Source organism: Spinacia oleracea, chromosome 4 (genome assembly GCF_020520425.1).
Source record: "Spinacia oleracea cultivar Varoflay chromosome 4, BTI_SOV_V1, whole genome shotgun sequence".
NCBI classification, from domain to species: domain Eukaryota; kingdom Viridiplantae; phylum Streptophyta; class Magnoliopsida; order Caryophyllales; family Amaranthaceae; genus Spinacia; species Spinacia oleracea.
In genome coordinates, this window is record NC_079490.1 from 2,370,577 (window position 1) to 2,393,748 (window position 23,172).

The window sequence follows — 23,172 nt, forward strand, 5'->3', positions numbered from 1 at the left end:
TAAATAATAAATAATAAATAATAAATAATAAATAATAAATAATAAATAATAAATAATAAATAATAAATAATAAATAATAAATAATAAATAATAAATAATAAATAATAAATAATAAATAATAAATAATAAATAATAAATAATAAATAATAAATAATAAATAATAAATAATAAATAATAAATAATAAATAATAAATAATAAATAATAAATAATAAATAATAAATAATAAATAATAAATAATAAATAATAAATAATAAATAATAAATAATAAATAATAAATAATAAAATAATAAATAATAACTACTAATAATAATAAATAATAATCTCCTCTATATAAAGGGACATAAGAAAGGAGTTACAAGCATCAAAAAGTAAATAGTACTACGTTGTAGTATTTGATTTCCTAGCTTCTGACCAATTTTACTCCATCAATTTCTTTTCTTGAACTATGTCTATGGCCACCCATAGGAAACCTCCCATGGCGGTCGCCACCTCGCCGCTCTTCGTCGCATTTTTATTGCTTGGCCTACACTCCACAGGTATATACTCTCCCTCCATTCTCCGTCCAAGGCCACCTTAATACTGGTGTATGATCTTGTATATATACATATATAATGTGTATATCATATTATATAATGTGTATACCCTTAGGGTTTTCTAAGAGCAATTCCAAATGGTGAGCTACAAGATGGTAATTTAGCTAAGTTTGTCACATCAAATTTCTAGCTACAATTGATTTAAGCTACAATTTGTCACATTGGTGAGCTACAATACCTTATAACTCACGTACTATAAGAATTAATTTAAATAATTTATTTCTTTTTCCTCTTTCTTCTTTCCACCTACCTCCTCAAACATCTACAAAATTTTAATAGCTGCTTATGTCATTAATGCACGAATAATTGACTGCTTGCTCACATATTTTAGTTTTTTTTAACATGTTCCTTTTTTAACTATTGGAGTTGCTCTAATTAACTTGTACTGACGATAATTTAATTGATGCAGAGGCACAAATTGGAGTATGTTATGGAAGATTGGGAGACAACTTACCATGCGCAGAAGATGTGGTTAACCTCTACAAATACTACAACATAGGGGCAATGAGACTCTACGAACCCGATTTGCCGACACTCGAAGCCCTACAAGGAACCAACATCCAACTCATGTTAGGGGTCCGAAACCAAGACATTCAATGTATCGGGTCGGACCAATCGAACGCCGACGATTGGGTCGGGACCAACGTCCTCCCATACGCTACAACGATCAAGTACATAGCCGTCGGAAACGAGATCAAACCGAACGATAAGGAAGCCTCGTGGGTCGAACCAGCGATGCAAAATATTTTGTGTGCACTAAATGCGAACGAGTTAGGAACCCAAATTAAGGTTTCCACGGCGATTGATACGGGCTTAATACAAAAATCGTATCCACCGTCCTTGGCCGAATTTAGTAACTTGACGTACATTACACCGATAATCGAGTTTCTAACGACTAATGATTCACCATTGTTGGTAAACATTGAACCCTACATTGCTTATGTGAGTGATCGTCGTTATATTAAACTTGATTATGCACTATTCAAAAACCATAGTATTACTTTTAATGATACTTATAATGGGGTTAACCGAGGTTACAAGAATTTATTCGACGCGACATATGATGCGGTGTATATAGCGTTACAAAAAGTCGTTACACCCCGTAACGAAAAGGACACGGATTCATTATTGTATGATGTCAAACAGAAGAAGAACAACATCAAGCCGCCCCGCCCGCCCGTGAACTCCGAGAGCGGGTGGCCGTCAAAGGGTGGATTACATCACCCCACAATGATGAAAAATAATGGTGGGAGAATAATGTCCGGCGGCGGCCAACAACTCCGCTATCAGACGGCGGCGGCGGCGCCGCAATCGGAGGAAAAACATGATGACGTGGCAACAGTTGAAAATGCAAAGGCGTACTACACGAATTTGATCAAGCATGTGAAGGAAGGGACACCATTGACAAAAGGTCAAGAGATTGAGTCATACTTATTTGCAATGTTTGATGAGGATAAGAAAGCCGGGGATGATGATTCGGAGCGGTTTTACGGGCTTTTTATGCCCGATCAACAACCTAAGTACGGCCATCTCGCCTTTTAATTTCTTGAAAGTATATTTTTTTTTTTCGCGAATGAGCCACAAGGACAAATGTATATGTATTATTTTTTTTAAAGCATATTTTATTGCCAATATAAATAACTAATAAGGCTTATCTTAATGGTTAGTTAATTCTGTTCGCGCGTTAAGTATAATTAATTACTGCCATTTATTACTAGCTACCTAGCTATTAAACACGCCGTAAGTGACAAATCTTCGAATGAGTCGAGACACCGATTGACAACGACAACGAAAACGAAAACGACGGTAGTGCAACACAATGTAGGGCTAGTCGTTGCACTAGCTACAACGTAGTACTATTTGTTCTCTTCCAAGCAATTATTTGTGTAGGTTTAGTATAGCTAAGTCAATTGCCATAGTCGTCGGGTAAATGCAAAATCCCAAACGTATTTTTATGCACATTGGTGGGTCCTTTTATATTTTCTCTCCACATATAAGAAAATGAAAAAGGGCGCACGGTACAGCCGGTGCACCTTATATGTATTGTCGATCGGATTAGTGCGATAGTACAACCAATGCGAAATTGATAAAGGTCGTAATTTGGGACCTTTAAACCGTGTCACAATGATGACATGACATGCTTATGTGTTATGATTTAAATTGAAAACTAGAATATTTAACTTATATAACCTATTATACACGTTACAAACAAAAAAAAGTAGGAAAAACTAATTTACAAATTGAATAATGTAATTTTTTATTTAAAAAAAATATTATGATATGTATAGGAAATACTTCGCATGTGTTTCCTTCTTTGTATCGATTACCTTATTTAAATACTTTCGTAGTACAAAATATTGCATTGATAGTAAAAATATTTTGATGACGCATGACCTACGTGAGTCCATATGACCATATGTATAATTTATCCGACACGCAGGATTGCGACAACTAAATGTTGTCTTAACTTACGACCTTTATCAACATCGATATCCCAACCAATGAACCCCTTGGGTGTATTTGAATCTTGGTTTATTATTGTTCGACCATCAATATATAGTTTGGCTAATGTACATCAAATTTTCCCTATTAACTTCAATTCAATTCAAAGGCGTTTCGGATTTTTGTTTTCTTGGTGTTATAGTGCGAATACAAATTACAAAATATAAATGGTTAATTTTGCGACCTATTGTATATTTGTATACAGGTCAAGATCTCATTGGTACCTCGCTCAAAGGTGTTTTACAAAATTTGTTAGTAGATGTTAATGTGAATGATAAATAAAGATAGCTAGAAATAAAAAAAACTTTTTTTTTAATAAAAAAAAAAAGAAATTGTACCCTTACTTCAATATACTTGGATTCTCTTTTGGTATAGTAATACAAGAACGCTTATCTTATCTGAACTTATTTAGCGTAATTCAAATCCAGTATAAGAGAACATTTTATAATTAGCAACATGTTACGAACTAACTTACCTCCTTTACAATGCTCGAGCGGTCGAGCGGTGAGGGGTCGTGGGCCAGGGTTTGGCCTTTTAAACATGTATTACGGGCTGAAATTGTGTTGGCCATATTTTGACTGTTGTTTTGGACTAAAAAGCCCAAAATGACGCTAAGTTTCATCCTTATTTTCTGATCCTCATCTTTTTTTACGCAAGAAAGGAGATTATATTATATTACACAAACATAACAAAGTTCCGAACTTTACAAAAGACACAGGCAATGACGCCAAAAACTTTCAGCCCGTCAACCCAAAAACTGAAAACAACTAACTTTGATCTACCCAAAAAACCCCTTCCCCCCTTATACCAGTAAGCACACTCCAAACATTGCGAACAAGTATGTCTCAAATAAAACATTGCGAACGATTGAGTTGGCTTACCTCTGTTGGAAATACTTAGGAAAGTGTAATGGACTTTAGTTGTTTGAAGTTAATTAATTAGGTAATATTGATGATCTTAGAGTATAGTAATGGAGTTACAAAGTTGACTTTACTGGAAATTCTTCTTGTTTTATTGGCTACTAATCTTATATACATGCGATGCGTGCGAATATAAAAAACAGTTTTGTGCTATTACATTTAAACCTAAAATAACATGTAAAAACTATAATATAAATATGATGTGTGCGAATATAAGAAACATATAAGTTAGATAGAGCCGAACGCATATAAACAGATTGATTAAAATGTAAGAATTTATTTAAGGGACTAGATTGATTAAAATGTTTTTTGGGCTTTTCCTATTGAGTATGTTGTCATTATTTTTTATTTTTTTTTCTAGACTACAATACTCTAAACTATTCTACTTATAAATTTATAATTCTAGGTTTTTCTACTCTTAGATATTTTTTTAGAATAGTCTAGATATTTTATTACATGTTTCTAGAATTTTCTAAATTATAGTTTTAACATCCCTCCTCTACGATGCTCGAGTGGTCGGGCAGGGGTGAGGTATCACAAGAAAAATGATCAACTGAGATTGAGTTGGCCATATTTGGGCTGTTGATTTGGACTAAAAAGCCCAAAATGACACTCATTTTCATCCCCATTTTTCTAATCCTCATCAAACATTGCGAACAAGTATGTCTCAATCGGTTGGCCGAGTTTTAACGAAGTCTCCTTGTTCACATGACTGATCAAGTTCCTATAGTAAGTCCCGACATTATCGGACGTGGCCGATTCTTCACCGTCCGATGGCCACCCGGTCTCGGACACCACGGTCGTGGGCGTTAAATAAAGCATACTCTAGGGTAATACTTTGCTTATTATCTTTGTAAGCAAAGTAAGGGTAAATATTAACCAACAAAGGTGAACCATTGTTATTTTGCTTAAAAAAGATTTTGAGATCTGTTCAAATTAAGGTGTCACTATATTGTTATTTTGCTTAAAAAAGATTTTGAGATCTGTTCAAATTAAGGTGTCAATGTCTTTTAAATGCGCAATTAAGTGTCATAAACAAAATGTTATTAGCTACTACATGCAATTCAATGGGCTTTTACCCGCTTGAAAACTTGCATGGTAATAGTAGTATATTTACTCGCTCTAGAATTGTAAAACAAATATATATTTTAGGTTAATGTGAAACGATTTACAAAATATTAATATATTAGGTAACGACGTCACTTATAACTCACAAATGTTAATTAACATTTAATTAAAATATTTATACATAATAAAATCATTTATGAAATAATAATACACAATAAAATAATTACATAAAATAATTAACAAGTATAAAACTATTACCTGAAACTATTTACGAAATAATAATTTAAAGTAATAATAAACAAAAGGAAAACTTACAAAATCATAAATCTTCTGCTCTATTTGCGATAAATTTTGGAGGGAAAAAAATTATAAACAATAAATAAAATTAACAAGTACTTAAGAATAATAAATGAAATTAAGATTATTACCATGTTGGATAGTCTCTCTACACGGGCAACAGGTGTTCTCTCCCTGAATTCAATTGTATACAACGCAAAAGTTGCTCCTCTATATTGGTCATTCCGATAGTTATCTTCTCGCAAAATAGGTATCTCTTTCGAAGTATGCGGCATGAAATGATAGAAGAAGAAAATAGGATGTACTATGTTCACCTGATTTCACTTATATTATCAATAACATTATTCCACTTTAAATAAACCAAGGGACAACCAACTAGAACTAGGATCATCATTTCTTTCTGAATAACACATAATCAACCAACTTCTTTGTTGTCCAACAAAAATGCATCATTAATAAGTGTTGTAGTGGAGAAACTAACAAAAAAATTCCATATTTGTTGATTTCTTCAAAAATAAAAATAAAAATAAAGGCATATCACCAAAATGAATAATCCTGATAGGCAAGAATATTTATATTAGGTTACGACATCACTTATTACTAGGGGTGTTCATTAGCGGGTACCCGGCTTAGCGGGTACCTGAAATGACGGGTACCCGCTCTTGCGGGTAGTCAAAATATTGCCACGTGACCCGACCCGCGAAAACCGGGTACCCGGCTTAACGGGTACTCGATTTTTACGGATCAGGTTACAGGGTACCCAGTTACTTTAGCTTGTTTTCTTAAAAAAAATTTGAAAGTCCTCAGTGTAACATTGTAAACATCCATTAAATTTGACAAGCATTCCTGACTTCCTATGTACAACCATAACACCATCTTAACATTTAACAAGCACTTCCAAAATCAACAGGTTCACTACTTCACTGCCATAGTTTGAGATTACCATCATCCCTTACATCTGCATATTGATACAAATTGTTAGTACTATATTCATACAAATTGTTAGTACTATATTCATATTATCACTGCAAGTTCTTAAGAGTCCTTAATATTCATATTATAACTGCAAGTCCTTAATTTTCGGATTATGGTCTGCAAGTGGTAATTTGAATATTCAGATTGTACAACTAGTAATATTTAGATTATACAATCCAAAAGTACTAAAGTACTAATCAGGCTAATACTTGAAGTGTGCTGCTAAATTCATTGAATATACTACTCTAATAATCTATTATTATACCATTACTCTAGCTACAAATTTGATCCATGTCGTTGATGGACAAAAATTAGTTTCATTGAAGGGTAGAAACAAGAAAGGACGGCAAGATTAACAAAGGTAACATTAAAATACATGAAATTATCAACAAAATCTTATGCGACTCCCTCTATTAATTTACTTACATGATTTAACAGATTGCTATGCAAAGAGCTCACCTTGAAGGATATTATAGGCCGAAGAGAGAAGAAGAGATGTGGCATCGTTTGAGTGGAGAAGAGGAGACCGACGCCATTTGACAACATATAAGATCTACTGGGTGGGGTTAGCCGCCGTTTGAGAGGAGAGGGGAGAGTGAAAGAAAACCTAACACTAGAAACAGTAGCAACCTCTACCCAAATTTCACTAAAAAAAAAAACTCACGGGTATTCGGGTACCCGCTAACAAGAAAATTATGACCCGTACCCGACCCGTATACCCGTAATTTTTAACGGATCGGGTACCCGCCCCTAGAATTCCTGTTTTTTCTTAAAAAATACCCTGCTAATTTGAAGCGGGGAAGCGGGATAGCGGGTCGGGTATTTTTGAACACCCCTACTTATTACTCACAAATGTTAATTAACATTTATTTATAATATTTATATATAAAATCATTTATGAAGTAATAATATACAAAACAAAATGACATAATATAATTAACAGGTATAAAACTATTACATGAAACTATTACCGAAATAATAAAATTTTGTAAAAATATTTATGAATTAGTATTAAAAAACCAATTATTTGTGTCATATCAGCTACTTCTAACGTGATTTTAATTTTCCCCGAAAAAGTGAAAATTTTGAAAATAAAAAAGTCTATATTATACATAGTATAACGCACACCTTATTTAATTTGATAATTTGAAAAAAATTTGTTTTACATAAGTTTAATATTTCTCTACGTCGTTATTTTTAATTTCTATCTCATATTTTCTCAATCACATATAACAAAATACAAATAAATTATATATTATTATAAATATTTCCTAATTATAAATTATTGTTTACGAGTAATTAATAGTATTTCGTAATCGAATTTAGTAACATAGATCCACCATTTCTTTAGACAGGTAGGTAACCAGTAGAAGAAGTATATATAACAACGCTAATAAGTAATAAACATCAATTGATTCACGGTTAATTAAGATGAGATGTGTTCAAAATATTTCTTTCTCAGTTTAATTGTCATACTTTATCTTTTATTTCAATGTAAGATAATTAAGAACTTTTTATACCGATTTAGTTAAACTTTAATTCCTTATTGGTTAAAACTTAAAAGGCTAAGTTTGTCATAGTTAAATTACTTTAGACTCTTATCGAAGAGTGCAGAAAAATGCATCACAAATTCACAAAGACATAAAAGTTGACTAAGCTTTTCTTATTTTAGACCTTTATAGTTTTTTTCAACTTATTATCATTATCCTAATTTGATTTTACCACAACACTTTGAAAGTGACTTGTTTTCAAAACAAATAGAGTTGCTAAAAATGTTATTTATATAATTTTAAGTAATAATAAACAAAAGAAAAACTCACAAAATCATAAATCATCTGCTCTATTTGCGATAAATTTTGGAAAGAAAAGAAAAATAAAAACAAAAAACAAATTATAAATAATAAATAAAATTAACAAGTACTTAACAATAATAAATGAAATTAAGATTATTCCATGTTGGGTAGTCGCTCTACACGGGCAACTGGTATTCTCTTGATTTTGTACGGCCGACAAGCAAATTGAATGGATAAGTTGAATGGTGGTCAAGAAGATTTTCAATGTTTTGCACAGGAAGCAATGCATGGTCGATAGGGAGACCATCATGGGAATCATCAGAAGGAGCATCATCAGGAGGAGCAGGATCAGAGATTGAATCCGTAGAAATTTGATAATTAGAATCTGATTTCATAACGGCGTGTTTAGGATTTTCAAAGTTTAAAGTGAGAGAAAGGGTTTTCACGAAGGTTTTGAGAACCTACTTCTAACATACTTTCTCTTTAATTTTTTCCCGAAAAAATCAAAATGTTAAAAATAAAAAAATCTATATTGTACGTACACCTTGCTTAATTAGATAATTTGAAACAATTGTGTTTTTACATAAATTTAATGTTTCTCTACGTTGTTATTTTTAATTTCTATCTCATATTTTCTCAATCACACATAACAAAATACAAATAAATTGTATATTATTATAAATATTTCATAATTGTAAAGTATTGTTTACGAGTAATTAATAGTATTTCGTAACCAAACTTAGTAACATAGATCCACCACTTCTTTAGACGGGTTAATTAAAAAGAGATGTGTTCAAATTAAATATTCCTTTCTCAGCTTAATTGTCATACTTTATCTTTTATTTCAATGGTAAGATAATTAAGAACCTTATATACCGATCGAGTTAAACTTTAATTGCTTATTGATTAAAAACTTAAAACTTAAAAGCCTAAGTTTGTCATAGTTAAATTACTTTAGACTCTTATGGAAGAGTGCAGAAAAATGCATCACAGATTCACAATGACATAAAAGTTGACTAAACTTTTCTTATTTTAGACCTTTATAGTTTTTTTCATCAACTTATTATCTTTATCCTAATTCGATTTTACCACAACACTTTGAGAGTGACTTGTTTTCAAAACAAATAGAGTTGCTAAAAATGTTATTTATATAATTTAAAGTAATAATAAGATGAGAATGATAGGATTTGCATAAAATATATGCTTATTTGGTCAAAAGTTACTCAAATAACTACGAGTAATCCCTTTGGAATATCGTGTGCATTTTAAGAATTGTCGAATTAGAAGGATATATAATGCGTACAAAGTAAAGATGGTTGTTGGGTGGGCGGGCAGTGCTTTGGCCCGAGCTCACGTGCCTTAAGTTTGAACGGGCCTGATCCACGCAAATCTCACTTGTTAACTGACGGATGCGCCAAAATTTTCAAAAATGCGGCCCAGACACATCCAAACTCAAATGTCAGGTGGGTCGGAGCCACCTTACCCAAGTGTAATTTTATCCACTTTAACGTGCTTTGTTGTGTCGGGTCATGTCATGCCTTCTCGTGCTTTCCCCCAAAAATGCAGCCCGGACTAGCCCACGTACGACCCATGACTTTGTGCTTATGTCAAGTCGTGTTGCATCGTGCCTTCGAACGAGCCGGTCCGATTCAATACCATCTTTAATTAGTATGGAGTACATTTAATTCAAAAGTTTCGCTTTAGGGATTACAACCGAAAGCTTCACATACATATGACACACATTCCCCAAAAGGTTAATACCCTTGAATAGTTGGATTAATCTATTAAGCTGCCGGTTTTCTTTGATTTTAATTTTGACCCGATTGAAAAAGCCAGTGTGAATGGGTTAGAGAGAAGTGGGTTAGATACTTAGATATCAGGCTTGGATTGTGACAATTATTGGGCCAGATAATCCGGGTCAACGGACTCAACCCCAACTTGATAGGCTCATATTGTTGACCAACTTCAGTTACGGGTCAGCCTTAACCAAACTAGTCTTGCGGATCTACTATATTATGGACTAATCAAAAAGCTAAATAATTTTTTATTTTTTTAAGTTTTAAATTTCAAAACTTAATTTAATGAACTAAGATAGTCTAGGTGTTCAAAAGTTGACTCGACAAAACTGACATGTAACTGATTACTCCTAATCTTAGTTTTTTCAAGTAGTCACAACAAAATTCTACAGAAAATAGAAATGTATGACGTATCATACTATCATGTGTGAGTGGTATTGATTAATTTTCACAATAAACTAATTTGAAACGATTTAGGTCGAATCTGACTCGATCTGAATCAACATGCTAAAACTTGTCAAGAACCAAAAACGACACATAGGTACTTACCCAAATTGAGTCCAACATATACTGACTAGTATTCTATGCACGCAATGCGTGTAGATATTTTTAAAAATCCGAGTTGATATATATGCAAGCATATTCTAACGTTTTATAAATTTTTTAACAATTTTTATAAATGTATTATCGATATCTTATGTGGACACTTAAGTTCTAAATTAGGGTATGATTAAAGGTAAGACTAAGTTTAATTTGGTACTAAAAAAATGTAAGATTGAAGGGATGGATTCCAATTTTTTTTACTGCCTTAATAATTGATATGTTTGGTATAGGAATTAAATTAAATTGTTGTTGACTTTAGGTTGTCACGTGCATTGAAATTTAATTTTTTACAGTATGACATTAATTATAAGTTTTTAGAATTATTATCATTAAATTAAATTAAAACTTATTAAGGGCGTTATAGTCTATTTCATAGGGGGGCCAAAATGCCATTTATCATAAATTCCCTTATAAAATAGAGATATATATCATATATGCACGCGATGCATACAAAATTAATAAAAACTTAAAATTGTATTTTTACTTAATATTGATGTATGGGCGTAAGCAAAGATCTTGTACATACTACGTGCAACTATACTCTTATAGTCTTTTCTACATAATCATATGTTACCATTCTTATGGAAAATAAATACCATAATAGTTTTTCTAATTTTATAGAAAGTCAAAGATCTCCAAATATAGACCATTAAATTTTATACGTAAGGGGATTTGCCCAGAATGTAGTCACCAAAAAACTTTCCTGATTTGTTATTGATTTTCAGTTTTTAAAATCAATAAATAATCAGATTTTTAAATCAATAAATAATTAGCTTTTTAATTGAATTTAATTGTGGAATTTTAGAGGGTAATTTAGTCTTATCCTAGGGGACACCAAAAGTGGTGTTACCGAAATACCCCTCCCCTCTTCACTTATATAATAGAGATACGTAAGTTCTAATTTTATACACATGTGTAGTATGGACGCGCTAAAAATCAACATCCGACCCATTAAATTTTCACATTAAGCGAATTAGAAACAAAGTCGAATTTGACTCGATCCAAATCACCAGGAACAACATACCAAAATTAGTCAAGAATAAAAAATGACACGTACAAACTTAATTACCCAAATTGAGTCCAACATATACTCATACATAAATTCTAATTTTATACATAGGTGTGTCCCTTACCCAAATTTAGTCCAACATATACCGATACATAAGTTCTAATTTTATACATGGGTGCATAATAAACGCGTTAAAAATCAACATCAAAACCATTAATTAATACTTTGTATTAGAAATGTTGAATTATCTATACTAATATATTAAAAGGCGTTTGTGAAAACGTATATGTGTCACGTGGACTCCCTCCGTATTACGCCATGTCACCATTAATAAGCATCATGTAGCAAGGATCGAACATCAAACTCATGGATTAAAAGTTTCACTTCCTACCATCTCAACTACCCCCTCCGTCTCTTTTTGATTTTTTACGTTTGATGTTATTCACGCGATTTAACGACTATTTAATGTGCATTGAGATTACTCTACTTTTTTTATTTAAACAAGAAAAATTACGTTTATTTATAATGTTTTCACTTTTATCAAAAATCTGACATTGGGAAAATGAGAAATATTTAATGTCTAATAGATTTAATTGGTTAAAATAATATTTGGGCACAAATTCTGATAGAATATTAATACATTATGTGATAATATAAAAAGAAATGTAAAGAACAAAATGAGACACCCGAAATGAAATACGTAAAAAAACAAAAAGAGACAGAGGGAGTAGCTACAATGTTTGTCATATTTTCACATATAAATGTAAAATACAATCTTTTAAAATTGGGCACATTTTTCGAAAACGTAAACCAGACTAAAAGTAAAACCCGGAGCAACGCTCGGGCCACACACTAGTTATAGCTTAAAACAAGGAAACTAGTTTCGTAGAATTTTCGCAAGGTAGAGAAGTTAAGAAGTCTATAAGTCAACGGGATATACGTCAACACAATAATCCTCCAACTTGTATTAGTATTAATTAAATGTTTCACACACAACTCATTTTCTTCATCTTTGCCCCCATATATAGCATATAAGCATATTATCACATTTCCAACCCCCATCTTCATTCACATTATTTCAAACTATATAATATATAGTTTCTTACTTTGTTAATATCACAAGCTAAAGGAGATTCATTAGCTTGAGATTAAGTTTGTTAATCTTCTTTAATTTACGGTTAATTAAGCTCGGTTTCGGCCTTTCGAAACCATTAATATGGGTACTCAAGCTCCTTCTCAACCTAATAATAACTCAGTAAGTTTTCTTCTTCTTCATCAAGTTTTCTTTATTGTTTTGGTTTTTTGGACTTCATTTTATTATTAGAAATATTTTTTTATTATGTATGAACTTCTTGTTCATACCATTATTTGTTTTTTTGTTTTTTGTTTTTTTTTTTTTTTTGCAAATGAGTACAATAAGCTAATTAAAGGGTGATACAAATTACAAACGGGGAAATGATGTTTCGAACCAGTGATATGTCATACTGTACACATGTCATCAGTTTTAACCACTACGTTAGAACCTCATTAGTTCATTTCATTATTAGTGATAGTCATTAATTGCAAATGGTTCTTTCATTCTTCTTTATAGACTTTGATGGAGAACTAATTAGTACCCTTGTTCATAAGTGTTTATCTAGTGGTCACGTTATGACTTGTAAATTTAAGTTACACTATCAACGTGACATACAAATCAAATATGGTCGAAAGTAGTGCATATGTATAGGTGTGATTAGTTTTTTTTTTTATTACTTAGGTTGAAAATTCTAGTCAACCGGACCATATTTTATTTAATTTCGAAATTTCGTTTGATTTATGTCGATGTAATTTTTTTATATATATATATATATATATATATATATATATATATATATATATATATATATATGTTGTAGTATTAGATATTTAGTTTAGAAATAATTTATACGGGATATACAAATAAGTATATATTCAAAAGAGAAATACGATATTTATTCAACCGAGGTTTTTTAAATAAAAGAAAATTCAAACTATATTAAAAGAAAATGATACATGACAAAGTAACAAACGTACTATATGTTGAGGTGTTCCTTTCAAGTAACAGTTTTAAATTAAATTGTTTTAATTTATATAATTAAGATACTAGTTTACTACTATAGTACTATGCACGACCTTTGGTCATGTTGATACAACTAAAATATTAACTCATTTAATTACGTAGTATTTCAATCTCCCAAGAAAATAATAATCTACTCTTCATATCCCTAAAATTATGCTGAAAATTGACTTAAAATACGAGGATATCAACTTACCACCATGTGAAGTATTTGGTATTATGAGATGGCAATTGGCAATCAAGGTTTGTCATGTGTATTATGAGAAAAATCGTGTTACAGATTGACTTGTCAATAAAAGAGTTTTACAACATATTCGTATTAGTTTTATCGACTTTAGTCGGTTAGACTTGTTTGGTATATACAAAGTATAATAAAGGAGGACGTTAGAGGCGTGGCCAAACCGCGAGTTTCCATGACTATTATATTCCTCCTTAATTAAGGCTGCGTTCTATTCACCTGATTTTCACTTATTTTTTCTGAACTTATCTTATCTGAACTTATCTGAACTTATGAAAACTTATTATAGTTATAAATTATACTTGGACAACCCTTATTTTTCCTGAACTTATCTTATCTGAACTTATCTGAACTTAATTGAACTTATCTGAACTGAAATAAGTGGAAATAAGGTGAACAGAACAGGGCCTAAGCTACTTTTCTACCTTTGTTTTTTTTTTTTTTTTATTCTTTAGCTTTTTCTTTCTTTCGAAGCTTGGTTTCCACATCTAAATTCAAAAAAAAAAAGGCAATTGGCAATAAGTTTTTTTTATGTTGCGAATAAGCTACAAAGATAATGCACATTATAAACGGGGGTAAGAGATTTGAACCCGAGACCTATTTTATATAGACCCGTAATCTTAACTATTAGGCGAAAAGTACCTTGTTGGTTCAATTGGCAACAAGTTAGTTTGTCTAATACTTTTATAATTGCAAGGTTCAATTATCTAAGCATAGTTTTAAAATGCTTAGTGTGAGTTTTTTTTTTAATATATATTCATAAATATAAAGTTTTTAATATTGATGTTTTGTCTAGTATTGTACTTTTGTACGTGGTGCCATGGTACGTGGTACACATAACCTTTATAACTAGTTTGGACATATATGTGTGATCATAACTCCATATAAGGCCATAAAGGTGAGAGGAAAATCTTTACTTTGTAGGTAGTGAAGCGAAAATATAATACAATATAATACTCGTATCGCCATTAGAGTTTAACTATTTCGAAATTAATTTAGTTTTTCTATTATTTTCTCAGTCTCATTTTACATGCCGCATTTTAACAGTAAACTCTTCCAAAACTGATTAAATGGAATAAATAAAACGACAGAGGGAGTATGATGTTTTCAGTGAATATGATTTTAAACCCTAAACCAATAAAATATAAATATCTTTAAACCTACATTTTCCTAACTATAGTGAGGGTGTAACAATTTTTAAGTGGATAAAAGACCTTCAATTTAAATTAAAAATACACTAATACTTATCCATTGTGCCTACAAAATCTTTTATTAAAAATAAAGTAAAAAATGGAAGACACCTCACAAATTCAAACACCTAATTTCACTCTCCTATCCTTACCAAAATTCATGAATCAAAATTCAGCAGGATCGGGTTCGCCATCGCTAGAGGAGTGGGGGCCCAGATTGTATCTCGGCTCCTCTCCAACTTCTTGTAGTTTACTTGATCTTTGTAGCTTGTTAAGCTTGTAAAAATAATAATAATAATAATAATAAAAATAATAATAATAATAATAATAATAATAAACACCATCGCTAGAGGAGTGAGGGCCCAGATTGTATCTCGGCTCCCCTCCAACTTCTTGTAGTTCACTTGATCTTTGTAGCTTGTTAAGCTTGTAACATTTTGGTGTTTTCTCATAATAATAATAATAATAATAATAATAATAATAATAATAATAAAGAAAATAATTAGCGAATAATATAGTTTGACTTATTCCCCGACATTTAATGTGTTTAGCCCGCTAACCCAGGTCGGGTTAATCCGATAGGAATTTCACCTTTATTCATTTGACCTTGTAAAACCGAAAAATAGTGTATCTCCGTAATTAAAGGTAAGACTACGTATAAAGGGTAAAAAATCATAAGGAATCACAAGATTCAGTGATCCACAACAACTCATTGACAGAAGGGATAAAATTTCAAGATTCCACCTCATTATATAAATAATATTCTATTATTATTATAATTATTTTCTTAAGAAAAAAACAGAAGGAGATTCCCACAAATTAATCTCCTTCTGCTAATTATTCAACAATGGCGAATATGGGCACTCAACCTTCTTCCAATTATACTGTATGTTCTCTTCAATTACTTTCTTTTTCTCAATTTTAAATATGATATTTTTTTATGATTTCATAAAATATATTTTATGAGATATTAATTTCGAAATGTATGTTGTTTTTAGACGTTTTGAGTGTTTATATGCATGAAATCGATCATACTTTAATTTAATAGAGTATCATAAACGAATGGAGTAATTTTAAAATATGAATATTATCTAGAGGTTTTGAATGTTTAGATTACTTTGATGGAGAATGTTATGTTATGTTCCATTCGTTTGTACGTTTCATGGTTTAAAATATGTATGAAATCGTAGTTTAATTCGATAGAAGTATTCAGAAACGAATAAAATAATTATAAAATTAGTAAGTATGTGAATTTTTTTGTTTGAATTACGAATCCGAAGCATGTGGGGTGTTGTTTGATTCGTGTGAGTGTTGTTTGATTCATGTTGATGAGTTAAAATAGGAATAACGAAAAAAATGGGAAGGAGTATTATAAAATTGCTAATTTTAAATTGTTGTTTTATGCATGAAGTTAAGAAAATTGTTATTTTAATTTAGCACGATCTTTGATAATCTTGATAAGGTTAATCTTCTTTCTCTTGTAATTTGATCAATATTTATGAATTTCTAACCCTTAAATTAAGATCATGAATTTCGGATCATAGCTTCCAACCATGTGACATTTTTTGTCTACTAGTGAAATTCAAATTAACCAACCATTATATAATTCAAATTACATAATCACCCTTAAAATTAGATATAATTATTCTTTTAAGGAAACTATGCAATTACATAATCACCCTTAAATTAGATAAAAAAAGTTGTTCATTTTTGGAAACTAAGTAATCAATTTTTATGCTAATGTATTAAAAGATTTTAAGCCATGAACCTAGTCAAACATTTTGTTCAAGTACATTGCTTATTATTCCGTATATTTTATACCCGTTTTAGGTAATGTGATTATGTGAATGGAACTCTATCTTTTTCTCCTCACTATGTGAAACTAGACAGGCTATAATTATAAGGACCTTACATGTGGACAAAATTCTATATATACACCATACATTACTTATTATAATTTTATAGCCATTTTAGGTAACATGATTATGTGAAAGGAACTCTACTCTTTTCTCCTCCTCACACACTTTTGGTTGTTTAAAATATACAGAGTACTACGTACTTATAAGGACCTTGCATGTGGACAAAGTTCTTTACATACATCATTCATGGTCATTTTATTCAACCGTAGTTATTTTTATTGATTTTTTTTTTTGTTTTTGGAATATTGATCAATAACACAATGACCAACATAGATAGACTTTTTATTTGAAACTTATAATGAGAAAAGTCTAAAGTGAATGACGAGGATATATTTCCTTTTACACATAAAATATTATTAAATAGATCGAGAAAAATCAAATGAAATACTCTGTAATCGACTAATTAATGTTATGTGTGTACTACTAGTTCATGGTAGGAATGTAAGGTTAAGGTTTGAGGGTGTGAAGTTGACTCGTTGACTTTTAGTAATCCTATAAAAGTCATCTAATGAAAACATCACAAAAACAAGACTTCCAAAAGTTCATCATTTGGAAGTTTCCAACCTTTTTTTTTTTTGTTGTGTGTGAATTGCTTTAATTTCTGCACCAAATCTATCTCCAACCTTTTTGGTTCATTTTTGCACAAAATAATGGCTTCTTCTGATCCCAACACTTTATACGGGCGTCTCAGTGTAAATATCTTCTTTTCCCATCTTTACATTACTGAAAAATTTGTGAATTTCTTTATCCCATTTGATATGATTTTTCTAATTTTTGGTCTGGTCTGTGTGTTTTCTAGTTAGTATTTTTTATTTTTTCTAATATGATCTGATTTAATCCACAAGACTAAGATGAAGAGAACCAAGTCATTAGGAACATTGTTTGATTGTCGTATTTTTCATTTCACATTGGTATTCCATCTTCGTCAGCAAGAGAAAATAGATATTGTCGTGTTTTTTCTTCAAAAATAGGTCTTCTTCCATGTGTTGAAGTGAATTTTGTCAACTTAAGATGATCACGTTTTTCTCCAAAGGTGGTAAATCGAATTACGCAGAACAAAAACATAACCAAAATCAATTTCTAATTAATTGTATTATGTTATCCTTCAATATGATTTATATCGATTAAGAGGGTAAAATGGGAAATCCAAATCCTTAATTATGTCCATTCAAATTGTCTAAATAGGTGGCCTGGCTACTCCATGTGAGAAGGATTAGTTGACTTTGACTCACCAATGTGTAAGCTGTATTCATGCTGTCAATTTCTAATTTCCGTTTATTAACAAAATTAAAATTTTCCATTTTTAAATGCTACTATAATTATTTATTTTTTAAATATTAAATATTAAATATTAAATATTAAATATTAAATATTAAATATTAAATATTAAATATTAAATATTAAATATTAATTGGCCTCGTGAAGCCACCGTTACCATAAAGATCATATTATAACTTATAAGATCAATTCACGGGAATAAGTAACTTGTTCTTATGACAATATATTTCTTTGTTTGTGATTTTGATTCACCAATATGATTGTTTTCCCATGGTAATTTCAAGTATATTAATGGTTAAAGTTAGCGAACTTAATTAACGTGTTATATTTACGCAAAGGGTACATGAACAAAGTTATTTTGAATGTTTAGTGTGACGTTGTTTTGAGTGAACTTTAATTAATTAACGTGAATTATGTTTTATCAGGACGTGGAAGCGAAGTTGCAGAAACAAAAGGAGATCGATGATTGGCTACCGATCACTTCTTCAAGAAACGCGAAATGGTGGTACTCGGCTTTCCACAACGTCACGGCCATGGTCGGCGCCGGAGTCCTTAGTCTTCCGTACGCCATGTCTAACTTAGGATGGTAAGTTGTTACAAATTTTGTAACATTTTTTTTGTATCCAAGGACTAGATAATAATACGCATGCACTCCATTTTCTATATTGGCCATTCTAATGTTTTGTTTCATCACCAATTTAGAAGATATTTTCAATTTTAACAAAAAGAAAAAGGTACATTAATTGCCTAAATCTGCATGTTACAAACTTACAATGGGTATGTTTGACAATTAGCGGTTAGTTGTTAGCTGTTTGGCTAGTTGTTATATTTAGCTGTTTTTATTAGGCGGTTGAAATAGCTACATTAGTTGTTAGTTGTTTAAAGTGGAAATTTACCATTAGGGACAATGCCATAAAATGATGTAGCCATGTAGCTAGGTAAGTAAAAGTTTGTAATTAAATTTATTCAATAATAGGATAAAATTGTCATTTTACACCCATTTCTTCAAACATCTAATTGAAAATTTTCATTTATTGAGATTTTTTAATTTTAGCTTTTTTTCATCTCAAAACTCTCTTATAAACCTCTCCTAACAAAACATTGTCATTAGTATTTTGAAATGGTCATACCTAAACCTCTAAATCACCTTAATTTATTTATTTTCCTCCAAACCTCTTATAACCAAACACCCTAAATCTTGTAACAATTTTATGCTGTTGTTTATTTTGTACCATGGACGAAATGGTGCACTTTTGTATGTTGTTTAATGTTTATTTTGTACCACGGACGAAATGTTGCATTTTTATACACCAAAATGGTAACATAAATTACAATGTTTTATTATTTTTTTTATTTTTTTTGCAGGGGACCAGGAGTGGTAATCCTAGTACTATCATGGGTCATAACCCTATACACCCTATGGCAAATGGTGGAGATGCACGAAATGGTGCCCGGAAAGCGGTTCGACCGGTACCACGAGCTCGGACAATACGCGTTCGGCGAGAAGCTAGGGTTATGGATTGTGGTGCCACAACAACTTATTGTTGAAGTTGGTGTCAACATTGTATACATGGTCACAGGAGGAAGGTCACTCCAAAAGGTCCATGATATTATTTGTGCTAACAAAACTAGTTGTGCACCCATGAAAACCACATACTTTATCATGATCTTCTCCTCCGTACACTTCGTGTTGTCTCACCTCCCTAACTTGAACTCCATCGCCGGTGTCTCGTTGGCCGCGGCGGTCATGTCTCTCAGGTACGCGCCCAAATACTGAAACGTACATTTTTTAACATTGTGTTTGGGAACCAATTTAATATGGAAATGTGAGAAAAAGTAAAACTGTGCAAATCTAAAGAAAAGTAAATATGCATATATATGTGGAAATATTCACTTGTTTTAACGAGTTTCACATAATTGCTAATTGGTTTAAACGACCTGATCATATTGAGGCCGACCCAAAATAGGGGGTTTTGGGCATTTTAGGCCCATGTTTCGGGCCCAACCAAGCACAAATTTTATTTTTTTGGCAACTTAAAATTGGCATGGCTAGAAAAGCCCCTTATTAATGGCCCCAAATAACGGGTTTTGAACACAATAAGTGACCCAAAATTTGGCATAGTCTGACATAATAGGCTGAATTTTTCGTGGCTTGGCTCGAACCCGGCCCGTCCCATTTGTTGAACAGATCTAGTCTTAACAAAGTATTTGGTCAGACTGTCTGATAGAAGACCTTCTCAACCAGTGACTGTGTTTTGTTTGTTATGATGTTATTATGCAGCTACTCAACAATTGCATGGGCAGCATCATTAGGCAAAGGTGTACAACCACAAGTTTCATACGGGTCAAGGCACAGTAGTGATGTAGGCAAGATGTTTGGCTTCTTCAACGCCCTCGGCGACGTGGCATTCGCCTACGCCGGCCACAACGTGGTGCTCGAGATCCAAGCCACCATCCCTTCCACCCCGGAAAAGCCGTCCAAGGGACCGATGTGGAAGGGTGTCATCGTCGCATACATCGTCGTTGCCATTTGCTATTTCCCTGTTGCCTTGATTGGTTACTGGGTTTTTGGCAATAGTGTTAAGGATAACATCCTTCTTTCTCTTGAGAAACCTGGATGGCTTATTGGTATGGCCAACATCTTCGTCGTCATCCACGTCATCGGAAGTTATCAGGTAATCTTTAGCGCTTCGAAAAGCATAGCTTTAGCTGTTACATACATTAACATTCCTGCATAAGAAATGAATTTGTGACTTTATTTCACAAGCATAGCTTTGGCTATTACATTCCTGCATGGGAAAGGAATTTACGACTTCATTTTAAAAGCATAACTTTAACTCTTACGTTCATGCATAAGAAATGAATTTGCGACTTCATTTTAAAAGCATAGCTTTAGCTGCATAAGAAATGAATTTGCGACTTTATTTTAAAAGCATAGCTTTAGCTCTTACTTTCATGCATAAGAAATAAATATGCGACTTCATTCCAAAAGCATAGCTTTAGCTATTACATTCCTGTGTGAGAAATGAATCTACGACTTCATTTCAAAAGCATAGCTTTAGCTGTTACTTTCCTGCATAAGAAATGAATTTTACCGTCCAAGATCTAGCCTTTTCTAAAATCTTATCAATGTTACTTGTATTATGAACCCTCACTATAATTTTTACATAAATTTCCTCGATTTTGATCTCGAGCTTCATTGTTTCGCTTCTTCAGATATACGCCATGCCCGTGTTTGACATGATTGAGACTGTGCTAGTGAAGAAGTTGAGCTTCAGGCCCACTTGGTACCTTAGATTTATTTCTCGCAACCTTTACGTTGGTAAGTATCAATATCTTCGGATTTTGTTATCACGTTACTAGTAACACGCGTAACTATTAGTTCATCTTGTTTATAATTTGATTTTCTTTTTGCAGCATTTACAATGTTTGTTGCCATTACATTCCCTTTCTTTGGTGGACTTCTTGGATTCTTCGGAGGATTTGCCTTCGCCCCAACTACATACTTCGTAAGTCCTTTTAAAAAAACATGAATTCATTCACATTTTGAGTTCAATTATTCACATTTTGAGTTCAATTTTGAAGTGTATTGCATTTGTTAAATGTTCATGTTTTTTATGTTCTTCTCTTGTATTTGCAGCTTCCTTGCATCATGTGGCTTGCTATCCACAAACCCAGAAAGTTTGGGCTCTCATGGTGGGCCAATTGGGTATGTCACTCTTTTATTACCTCCTAGCTATCAAGTATGCTCTGGTCCAGCCCGATTTTCATCGATTCCGGTTATTTTCAGTCCGGAAACTTTTTCGGGCCGCATCTTGGCACAAATCAGACAATCAGCTATACTATACTGATTTTGCAACTTTGTTGTTAATTTTAGTTAGAGCTGATCATCTCGAGCCCGCCCCAAAAATACCGGTTTTTTGGTGGATTTCAGGCCCATTCTGGCCCGACCCGACACTATTATTAAAAAAAATGGACGGGCGTTTGGTCAATTCAAAACTACCAGGCCCAAAAAACGTGTTATTTTTTGCCCAAAACAGCGGGTTATGCCGTTATGGGCACAAAAAATCAACCCAAAGTTTTGTCCCAGCCCGACACAATGGGAAGAACTTTTTGGGCCCAAACCCGACCCAGCATGGCCCGGATTTTGATCATGTCTAACTTTCGTCTCGTAACATTGGCCTAAACTGTTTTCATGTTCATGCTTCAGGTTTGCATTGTTTTCGGAGTTATGCTGATGGTGTTAGCACCAATCGGAGGACTAAGACAGATCATAATTGACGCGAGATCCTACAAATTCTACTCATAAGAAGCTTTTTTACAGTCTGAAGAACAGCATCAGAGTTTCTGGTTTTGATTTGATAATGGCGAAAATGATGATGAAATCCTTCTAAATTGCTCGTCTATTATAGTCAGTCAGAATTATACAGTTTTTTAAGCTAGGGTACAGTTGGGTCTGATACATTTTCTGAATCTGCAGCTAGTTTTATGTTCTTCATTTTGTCAGTTGTGTGCATATAGAAAAAGGTTTTCTGCTCTGAGTTTCCAAACAGATACAGATTTATTTACAAATTCATGTAAAAAGGGGTTGTTTTGTTCTTTTGCCAGTTTAATTACACAGTTTTAGACTCTTATTTTGAAGTATAAAGAATCAGTTTCAGATTTTCAGAACATTTCCTGAGTTACACTACTGTTTCCCTGTCCGAAGGTCGCCTTACGCTTACTCTAAGGCCCTGTTCTTTTGGAATTAATTTCAGTTCGTTCAGATTTCCAGAACATCTTTTGAGTTATACTCCCTTCGTTTCTTTTTGTTTGTTACGTTTGGATTTTGCACGTTTATTAACGTATAATAAAGATTATTTTTCTTTTTCATTAAAAAAATAAACCCAAGTAAA

The 23,172-nt window shown here is 32.1% G+C and overlaps 2 protein-coding genes across 4 annotated transcripts; both read left to right on the forward strand.

Annotated features, from left to right (window-relative positions):
• Positions 1–354: 354 nt before the first annotated feature.
• On the forward strand, positions 355–2,260 carry LOC110783279 (glucan endo-1,3-beta-glucosidase). Its single transcript, XM_021987589.2, has 2 exons — positions 355–537; positions 1,004–2,260. Exons 1-2 carry the CDS (start codon positions 447–449, stop codon positions 2,134–2,136), a joined length of 1,224 nt encoding a protein of 407 aa, XP_021843281.1. The 5' UTR covers positions 355–446; the 3' UTR covers positions 2,137–2,260.
• A 10,305-nt stretch (positions 2,261–12,565) lies between these two features.
• Positions 12,566–22,950, forward strand: LOC110783280 (lysine histidine transporter 1). Of its 3 annotated transcripts, none has more exons than XM_021987591.2 (8): positions 12,566–12,812; positions 18,703–18,863; positions 19,643–20,035; positions 20,559–20,952; positions 21,494–21,599; positions 21,695–21,786; positions 21,918–21,986; positions 22,488–22,950. In XM_021987591.2, exons 1-8 carry the CDS (start codon positions 12,774–12,776, stop codon positions 22,584–22,586), a joined length of 1,353 nt encoding a protein of 450 aa, XP_021843283.1. In that variant the 5' UTR covers positions 12,566–12,773; the 3' UTR covers positions 22,587–22,950. The 3 variants fall into 3 exon arrangements, with proteins under 3 accessions (XP_021843283.1, XP_021843284.2, XP_021843282.1); XM_021987592.2 differs by lacking the exon at positions 12,566–12,812 and adding an exon at positions 15,825–15,966; XM_021987590.2 differs by lacking the exon at positions 12,566–12,812 and adding an exon at positions 17,539–17,691.
• The last annotated feature ends 222 nt before the right edge of the window (positions 22,951–23,172 follow it).

What these genes read in the sequence shown, in the direction of transcription:
- LOC110783279 (XM_021987589.2), top strand. Translation starts at nt 447, where the DNA reads ATGTCTATGGCCACCCATAGGAAACCTCCCATGGCGGTCGCCACCTCG. An exon ending in GCTTGGCCTACACTCCACAG is followed by an intron (nt 538 to 1,003) that starts GTATATACTCTC and finishes TAATTGATGCAG; the next exon opens with AGGCACAAATTGGAGTATGT.
- LOC110783280 (XM_021987590.2), top strand. Translation starts at nt 17,650, where the DNA reads ATGGCTTCTTCTGATCCCAACACTTTATACGGGCGTCTCAGT. An exon ending in GCCATGTCTAACTTAGGATG is followed by an intron (nt 18,864 to 19,642) that starts GTAAGTTGTTAC and finishes TTTTTTTTGCAG; the next exon opens with GGGACCAGGAGTGGTAATCC. An exon ending in ACGTCATCGGAAGTTATCAG is followed by an intron (nt 20,953 to 21,493) that starts GTAATCTTTAGC and finishes TCGCTTCTTCAG; the next exon opens with ATATACGCCATGCCCGTGTT.